Source organism: Physeter macrocephalus, chromosome 11, assembly GCF_002837175.3.
Source record: "Physeter macrocephalus isolate SW-GA chromosome 11, ASM283717v5, whole genome shotgun sequence".
In the NCBI taxonomy this organism is placed as follows: Eukaryota; Metazoa; Chordata; class Mammalia; order Artiodactyla; family Physeteridae; genus Physeter; species Physeter macrocephalus.
Window position 1 is genome coordinate 89031175 of NC_041224.1, and position 8939 is coordinate 89040113.

Consider the following 8939-nt stretch of genomic DNA (forward strand, 5'->3'; position numbering starts at 1 on the left):
GGATCTAAATGATAGTAACTATTGGGAGGAAATGACCTAAATGCTCATATTTAAACCTGTCAAATATGTTTCAATTATTTCATAAACATTGATATGTAATTTTCATGAATATCATGCATGCATACAGCTTGTTTCAAATTTAATGTCATGAAAATGTTTTAGACACATTGAGTCCTGGGTTAACTTTGCTGCCATAGCTGCTTTAGTATTCAGGGCATGCCCAGAAATCTACAATTAAACGCTGTTATGCTTTCTCCAAAGATTACTGCATTGATTACATTTCTTCAATACATATGTCTTCTGCCCAAAGAAAAGCAGACTGAGGATGTAATTTTACTTGGGCTGACAAGCAAACCCATTACATGTTTCATTTTTGTTGCATTGATCACATGTTTTCTTGTTAGGAAAATTAATTAAACCATGAAGTGACTCTACTGCTTCTGAGTAGTATCCTAGTGATATACCTAGGAACTGACATTTCCTCTTTAATCAACAAAATACATATTGCATTTTTTGCACACCTACTTGATGGAAAGTTATTGTTTGAATGAGCAGGGTTCATAAATGCAAATGGCTCCAGGGCCAGGCAGGTAATATTAGTTGTGTGATCTGGGCTGTACAAGGCTTTATGGAGTGTTTGGGGCTTTGGTGAAGGCGAACAACACGTTGTCCGTAAATTCATACGGATTCTTTTTAAACATTATGCAGGCCAAACAAAATGCACCTTGTTCCTAATTCCCAATTTCTAGTCACCCCGGCAAAATGTTTTAGTAAGTTTAGTTTCTATCATAAATTGTAAAATTTTAGAGTACTCAGTAATATTGGAGACCTTCCAGTACAGCCTGGTACAGCTGCCCGAGTTTTCATAATGGTATCAACCAGCGTGATTCACTGGTATCATTACCCTAGATTCTAATAAAGGTACTGCTTCAGGGGTTGAGTATCTTATAGGTCACACAGTTAATAAGGGATGAAACTCGGGCTTGACATCAAAATTTCATGTACTTTCTCCCTTTCTCTACTGTTGGCAGGGTACTCTTTTCCCCTAACTGGTGCTCTAGCACTATGCCTTTTTCCCAACCTAGAGGCAGCCTGTGGCTAGCTATGTGTAAACCTTTTGGTGCAGTAGACAGAGCACTAGGAATTTGAAGACCTGGGTTCTCGCCTGGGTCTGTAACTGACTAATCAAGTGGCTAGAGGTCAGATAGCTCAACTGTGGGCATATGAGATATCAGAGGCAGACCTTGGGCCTGAAGCCAGATCTCCAGGTTTCAAGCCCAATGCTCATATCAAAGTCAAAATTGTATTCGTCTAAACATGACGTCATGATTTCAATCTATTTTCTTAACAGGTCGTTTTAAGGTTTGAATATAGAGCGCCTTAAGACTGACAAAATGACTCTTTCTCCTACCATCTCTTTTCTTTATAGATTGCATGTAAGCCAACGTGGGCCTAACTGTGCTTTGCTGTGTTTGTGGTGGCATGGGGCTGTGAATGCCAAAGTCGCCTCAACCGATAATACCTTTCTGCATGCCAACATTGTAACAGGCTGCCCTTCATTACAGAGCTTGGAAAAATCAGGCACTCTTCTGTTTTAGCATTTGTTACTTGTATTCTGTAGTAAAGTGTTGTGTATCATGCCTGCAAAAATGTATAATTCATATTCCACGAAGGGAGTTATGTGTCGCTTTTTCCCTCCTGGTGGTGTTTGGACCAGGACCAGCTGGTGTTTGAAGAGCTGAATTCCAGGAAGAAAAAGAAATGACAGCTATAGCGCATGGGCAAAGGGCTGGCCTGTGTGGAGGGAGTGCGGTGGGAATTTAAGCAGAGCCGGAAACACTGTCCCTTTTCTGCTCGGAAAAGGGTTCATGTGAGATGTTAGGAAGACAGTTTAGGGGAAAAAAATCCTAAGTAAATAGAATTTCAGCCAATACTTCATGAACTTCACCCTTCTTGAAATATTTTCATTCTCTGGGGGAAAACAGTTTGAGTCATTTATACAGCAAGTGAGAACTTTACTGAAAAGGAAACTTCAGGAGATGTTTGCCCTTTGGTGCTTTCTGAGGACCTAATTTATGAGCTCTGCAACACTGTCAGAGAAGTGTTCATTTTGGAGGAACTTGTCTCTCTTGCTTTCTTCATTATTTGGACTGTAAATTTTCATGAGTGTGAGGAGGATTCCGTGACATGAGTATCTGATGCAAAAGCCCTGTATCTCCCACTTAAAACAATGATTTTTCATGTCTGTTCTCCCTCCCACTCCCCTCCTTAACTCCCTAAACTTCACACATAGCTCTCTGACTTTATAATCTGACTTTATAAATCTTTTTCTTTGATTCTGCAAACTGATTGCTAAAACGTATAATATCATCCCTGGAGCCAAGGGCATGTAACCTTTGGGTTCTCTGGGTTCCTAAATGCAGGATACGATTTTGGTCCTGGACAGCAGAAAGGAGATGTTGAGCCAGAAGATGTGTTTTTTTAAAAAAACTTAACTTGTAAACAAATTAGTGTTACATTTTCAAATAATTAGAAAGCTGAGGGCTAAAATGATTGTTTTTGTAATGTGAACATTCTCTTCTTTCAGAGGAGCCACAGCAAAAAACCATTTAAATAAATGCTTTCTACATAAGATGAGTCTTTGGGGAGCCATTTCGTTTTGCTGTAAGACAAAACATCCATTTTCTGGCCTGTCTCTCACTCCCCATTCTCTCCTGGGCACTTGTTTCGTATATGCTAGTTGTGGCCTAAAGTGTTGGTGGCTGGCTTTGGCACTCAACTTCCGGAGCGCCGACTGTGTAGTTCCCTGGTGGTGACTGAAAGTTCTAACAGTCATGTCAGCTTGCCCTATGTTACTTCAGAGCCTGTCATCCAAGGGGTTCGGAGAGGAAATTTTCCTTCCTTTAAAGGCATTGTCTTTCCATTTTGAAGAGAAGAATAAAATGCCACTTCTAACGGTGTTAAGTCACCGTACAATCTTCCTCTTAAACAGCAGAGATGGTTGAGTTGTGGGCAGGGTTATTCTATAGTGCTGATTAGATCTAGGACACTGGAGGGAGTTTCCATTTGGAACTACCCTCTACACTTTGGTGTCTGTAGTTTCTTTCCCAGAAGATTTATTCTATTGTTTCAGCTGATGAGTACAATTTTCACTTAAAATATTCCATTATGTTATAATGACTATGCCAATTCAGTAAATGCCTTTATTTGTTTTTATTGTCAAATTTCTAAAAGATGTGCTTCTCAGAAGACTGCCGTTTTAAGTTGGATCATATTACATTGTTCTACAAGTTGATTATTTTATATACAGAATTCCCTGGAATTCCTAGAAGATTTCATCAATTGTCTTTAGTCTTTCCCCTTCCACTGTTTAACAACATCAGGTGCCAGATCCGTGGTTCTTAAGTCCATGAAGCTCAGGTAACCTTATGTATCAAATTTATCAAGAGCCCCTAGTTCAAGCCGACCTCAAGATGATGATTTAGCTTTTAGGTAATTTAAAACGTTCGAGATGATTCTGTTTTCCTTATGTTTACCCTCCTACTTCCTGGAATTTGCAAATTTGCTATGATATCCCCATCGCAAAGAATTATCCAGCTAGCTTACTGAAACTGTCAGTCTGTCTGAATAGTGATGAAATGAATTTACCTCTAGGCCAGTCTCTCCTTAGAGTTAATAGGTATGCTCTGTATACTTTGTTATGATTTGCCTTCCTCCCCTCTCCTTTAAGGAAAGCAAAGGAAAATTTGTTTGGACAAAACAGAAGTTTTTCCAATGGCCATGTAGTTTTTGAAAAAAAGCAGCCGCTGGAGTTGGACTCAGTTATAGAAGAAACCGTAACAGGGGATTATGCCTTAATCATAAATGGCCACAGTTTGGTGAGTTTGCTTAAGGCTTTTTTGTTTCTTTTTCTCCACCCCAATAATCATTTCTTTTGTGCTGTCATAATGAAATCTTTTTTTGTGTATTCAAAACAAAGGACACTACTAGAAATAGGGCATATGCACTGATTTCCTGTTTGCAAAGGAAAGGGAAACTTCTAATATATATTTCATACATTATTGCTTGAACCACCACAGTGAAGGGGAGGATCTAAGAAATACTGAATTCAGAGGCTGTCAATCTTGTCTAAGTGACTACAGACCGTTTAGCAGTACTGTTTAAGTGCTTTTCTGAGGGAGAGTGTCACAGCTTCCCGTTGTTTAATTACAATAATGCAACTGGATAGGTGTGTTGCAATTATTGCTCTTGCTAATGTTTGTGATTTGCAGAGCACAACCTGACCTTCATATAATTACCACACCAAATTATTGCCATTAAGATACCCCTAGTGGTTTTTCTAAATGGCAGCATTTTAGAGCGATGCCAAACAATTTGCTTTGATTAGGAAACCTGGTTCTTGTCGTAATAGAATAAACTTGCATTGTACTTTTAATGTTGTTCAGGTTCCAAATCTTGAACAAGTATCAAAAGCTCTTCTGAGTTTCTAATTTAGAAAACAAAAGCTCTGATTGTACTCCAGTGAAATTATCATTTATATGCACAAAGAGCTAATCTCACATCTTTCTCTGGCTTTGATGATCATTTTTCACTTTTCAGAGTTTGGAAAATAAACGTATCTTCTTATAGACAGTTTCTTAGAGGACAAAAGAAGTTGGAAATGAGTATATTGTGTTTCCCCCCTTGTGATCAGCTGTCTGTTAGCTCTTAGTGCTTAGAGCGTTATCCAGCTGGATTCCAGACGTAATGATGTGTTGCCTTCTACACCATGGAAAGTTACAGAGCTCAGTTGCAGGCCAAGCTTAGTTGAAAGTTTGTCCAGATGACACGAACTTCTCCTTTGCACACATGAGCAGCAACTGAAAATTCTAAGCCTGTCAGCTGGGACTTAGAGCTGGTGGTCTTCAAGCTGAATTGCCCACGGACCAACCACAATAGGGAAAGGGTCCCTGATGACTTGTGCTTTGACTTTCCCTCAGGCTCACAGAGGCCAGTGTGTGGGCAGTTAGAGTACTAAGGTGATAACATACATGATTCTCTCTCTGTCTCTAAATCTGTTGAAAGAAAGAGCTAAGATAGACACTGTTCAAGAACCCCTCAGCCTCAAAGCCTGAAGCTTATGAAACCATGAAATGTCATTTTTAATTTAAGGAGTGTGTTTCTGCTAGTATGGTCAGAAGTTTTTTTTTAAAAAAAAATCATGATTCCAATTTGCTCAAATCTTGATGCTTTGCAGAATGTAGTTGGGTCTTTCTTTCTCACAGTCTGTGTCTAGGTTTTTCACTTGTTGATAATAAAGAAAAAAGAAAAGAGAGAGATGGGAACCATTCTGAGCAAGACAGCCAGTTACACGCTTTCTCTTTCAGAGAGGGTAATTATATTTGAGAAAGCTAACTCACTATTTCCCCTAAGAATTGTAGGCTTTGACATGAGAATTTTCTACATCAGAGTCATGTTTTTATACTCATTCACCCATCCTTCCATTCATCCCATTAACATTCATTAAGCATGCCCAGGTCACCGTGCTAGAGGCTGAGGATAAGGATGTGAAGAGAACACAGTCCTTGTTTTAGGGATTGTCATCTGGTGAGAGCTAATCTCACAGTGGTATGACAAATACTATAAGGAGGAATGGACACAGTGCTTTGAGAGCATAGAGGCAAAGCAGCACATTTAGTTCCTCATGGGAAAATCAGGGAAGACTTCCTGGAGGAAGTGATGTTTTCAGGTAGAGGAGACAGCAAGTGCAAAGGCACAAAGGCAAGAAAGAACCTGCCAAATTATGGAAACAAGCAACTTGGCCTGACAGGAGTAAAGAGTAAACCTGAAGGTGGTGGTAGAAGACAGACTCAAAAGGAATATAGGGGCCAGAGTGTGAATGGGCTGTGAACATCTTGCTAAAGATTCATTCAAAGATAATGATGACTCAAAGTTTAGGTGGATTCCTGTTTTCTCTTAATGTGTTTATTAAATAATGTAGAGATGTTTTCTAGAAAAAAATTGTACTTAATTACAAAGGATTATGTTCTCTTTTTCAGTCCTTCTTTGGTATGTCTAAAGGCTCTGATGTATCTGGAGAAGTGCAAGGGTGTAAAAAATGGTTGGGGAACCCTGTCTGAGACACAGGTTGCATGTCACCCTTTGCACAGGGCTCTCTTGATTTCAGTCACTATGTTCTTCAAGGGCTAATCTCCAGATCATCTGCTTCTCATTTGCTCTCACATTAACAACCACAACAACAAACACTAGATATACAAAACAACAGTGCAAAGGAAACAAAAATGTCATCATGTAGAACAGACAAATCATCATTTTGTAGTTCATTCTAAACTTGGTGAGGTGATGGATTGGTTCTGGCCTTTGCTTTTCCTTATTTTAGTGGGTTCCGGACCTTTTCCAGCATTCAACTGTATCTCTCCAATGCAGCATGATAATGCATCAAGGAAGAAACACAGGGCACTGCATCTTTTACTTTTATGGTAAAATTCCTTGGCACTAAGTAGGAGTTCAACACTCTTTTCTTTTGTTGTTTGTGTGGCCCTGAGTCAACAATGACTTGTTGAAGTGAATTAAACTGTTTAGAAATCAGCTGAGAAACAAGAAATCTGCTTCCCAAATGACATCTCTCATTTATTATTTCTCGTTCTATTGTGGCTTAAAAAAAAAAATAACGTAGGCCCATGCTCTAGAAAGTGATGTCAAGAACGATCTTCTAGAACTTGCCTGCATGTGTAAGACTGTGGTTTGCTGCCGAGTCACCCCTCTCCAGAAAGCTCAAGTAGTAGAGCTGGTGAAGAAGCACAGAAATGCTATCACTTTGGCCATAGGTGATGGAGCCAATGACGTCAGCATGATCAAAAGTAAGGGGACATTCGCTCAATGGGGTGTGCTGCAGACCTGGAGCTCCCAGGTTCAGCACTTGGCAGTATGTAATGGAGATTGCATTGCAATTTAATTTTCCCAGTGTTCCTGAAATGAATACTTTTAGGGCTCAATTCATCCACCATTATTAGCATTCATTAAAAAAAAAAAGAAAACACCTTGTCTTTAATTAAATCATTTATGTATTGGTCACTGTTTGGAGAAATAAGTAGCTATGGTGTAGAGGAATGAACATTAGATACACAGTCCCAACACTAAGGTTTAGTCCCAGCTTTGCCACTTACAAATTGTAAAACTTTGTTCAAGTTACTGAACTTTCTGAGTCAATTTTCTTTTGAAAAACTAGGATAAATACCTATCATGAGTGTTTCATGAGATAATGTATGGGAAAAATTATAAATGCTATGGGTTTCTGTGAATAAATAATAACATACAAGAAGAGTGATAGGGGAATTCCCTGGCGGTCCAGTGGTTAGGACTTGGCGCTTCCACTGCTGTGGGCCCGGGTTTGATCCCTGATCGGGGAATTAAGATCCCGCAAGCCGAGTGGTGTGGCCAAAAATTTAAAAATAAATTTAAAAAAGAGGAGTGATAGGTTCTGCAAAGAGGTTGTGTCTTTGTTTGGGGAGTGAAACTGTCCCTCTTCTCCTTTGTAGGTGCTCACATTGGTGTCGGCATCAGCGGCCAGGAAGGACTGCAGGCAGTCCTAGCCAGCGACTACGCATTTGCACAGTTTAGATACCTCCAAAGGCTTCTCCTTGTTCATGGAAGGTGGTCCTATTTCCGAATGTGCAAATTCTTATGCTATTTCTTCTATAAGAATTTTGCATTCACACTTGTGCATTTCTGGTTTGGTTTCTTCTGTGGTTTCTCAGCCCAGGTTGGTAAAAAAGTTTCTTTCTTTTATATGATCCCCTGGATTGTAGATGACTGTTTTTCATGGCTCTTTACTAATCAATAGAGATCATTTTTATATGTCTAATATAAATGACAGTGTGAGAAATTATGTAATTGATAGTTGACTTGAGCTCTGAACCCAAGAAGAATATATATTTAGCTAGAGTTTTATTTTTTGCTTATTTACATAGTAACTAATGACGACTCCTTCCTGTGCATTTTAAAGTTTTTATTGAAATTTTGGGTATGATGACAGGTAAGCTTGATGTAGAGTTTTAATTCAGAATCTGAGAAACAGTAATAAGAAAAGTGGAGGCATATCTGTTGGAAAGATAATCACTCACCCAACACACTGAATGTAAATATTTTAAATCAGGGGAAGGAATTGCTACCCTGACCTCAAGGCTGTTCGACAGCAATTCATCAGCTAAAAATTGATCCACAGGTTATGTTGGTAGCAGGGAAGAAAAATTAGCAAATTTGTAAATTAGGATTCTATTTTTATATCTACTTTTAGACATTTTAAAGGTTACTTAAGCCCATATCTTGGATATCAGGAAAGTTTTGACCCTGGGTATCAACTGTGAAATGTAAGACTTATAGCATTTAAATATATTTATGAATAAAAAATGGCATCAATATTTTAAACAACAGCAAAAAAAGAAAAAGGTTGTCCTTGAGAATGAAATGGTAACCATAACTATCATTAGAGATTTCTTCAATTGTTTTTCCTTCCTCTTGTGTTTTTTTTTAACATCTTTATTGGAGTATAATTGCTCTCCCTCTCCCACCCCTCTAGGTGGTCACAAACCACGGAGCTGATCTCCCTGTGCTATGCGGCTGCTTCCCACTAGCTATCTATTTTACGTTTGGTAGTGTATATATGTCCATGCCACTCTCTCACTTTGTCACAGCTTACCCTTCCCCCTCCCCATATCCTCAAGTCCATTCTCTAGTAGGTCTGAGTCTTTATTCCTGTCTTACCCCTACGTTCTTCATGACTTTTTTTTTTTTTTAGATTCCATATATATGTGTTAGCATATGGTATTTGTTTTTCTCTTTCTGACTTACTTCACTCTGTTTGACAGACTCTAGGTCCATCCACCTCACTACAAATATCTCAATTTCGTTTCTTTTTATGGCTGAGTGATATTCCATTG

General features: G+C 38.9%; 1 protein-coding gene across 1 annotated transcript in view; it reads left to right on the top strand.

Moving 5' to 3' along the window:
* ATP8B4 (ATPase phospholipid transporting 8B4 (putative)) overlaps window positions 1-8939 on the top strand; it is a 257286-nt gene that overhangs the window by 204369 nt on the left and 43978 nt on the right. Inside the window, exons 21-23 of the mRNA XM_055088239.1 lie at window positions 3731-3878; window positions 6677-6860; window positions 7539-7762. Of these exons, the coding sequence (XP_054944214.1) occupies window positions 3731-3878; window positions 6677-6860; window positions 7539-7762 (556 nt within the window). The remainder of the gene's footprint in view (window positions 1-3730; window positions 3879-6676; window positions 6861-7538; window positions 7763-8939) is intronic.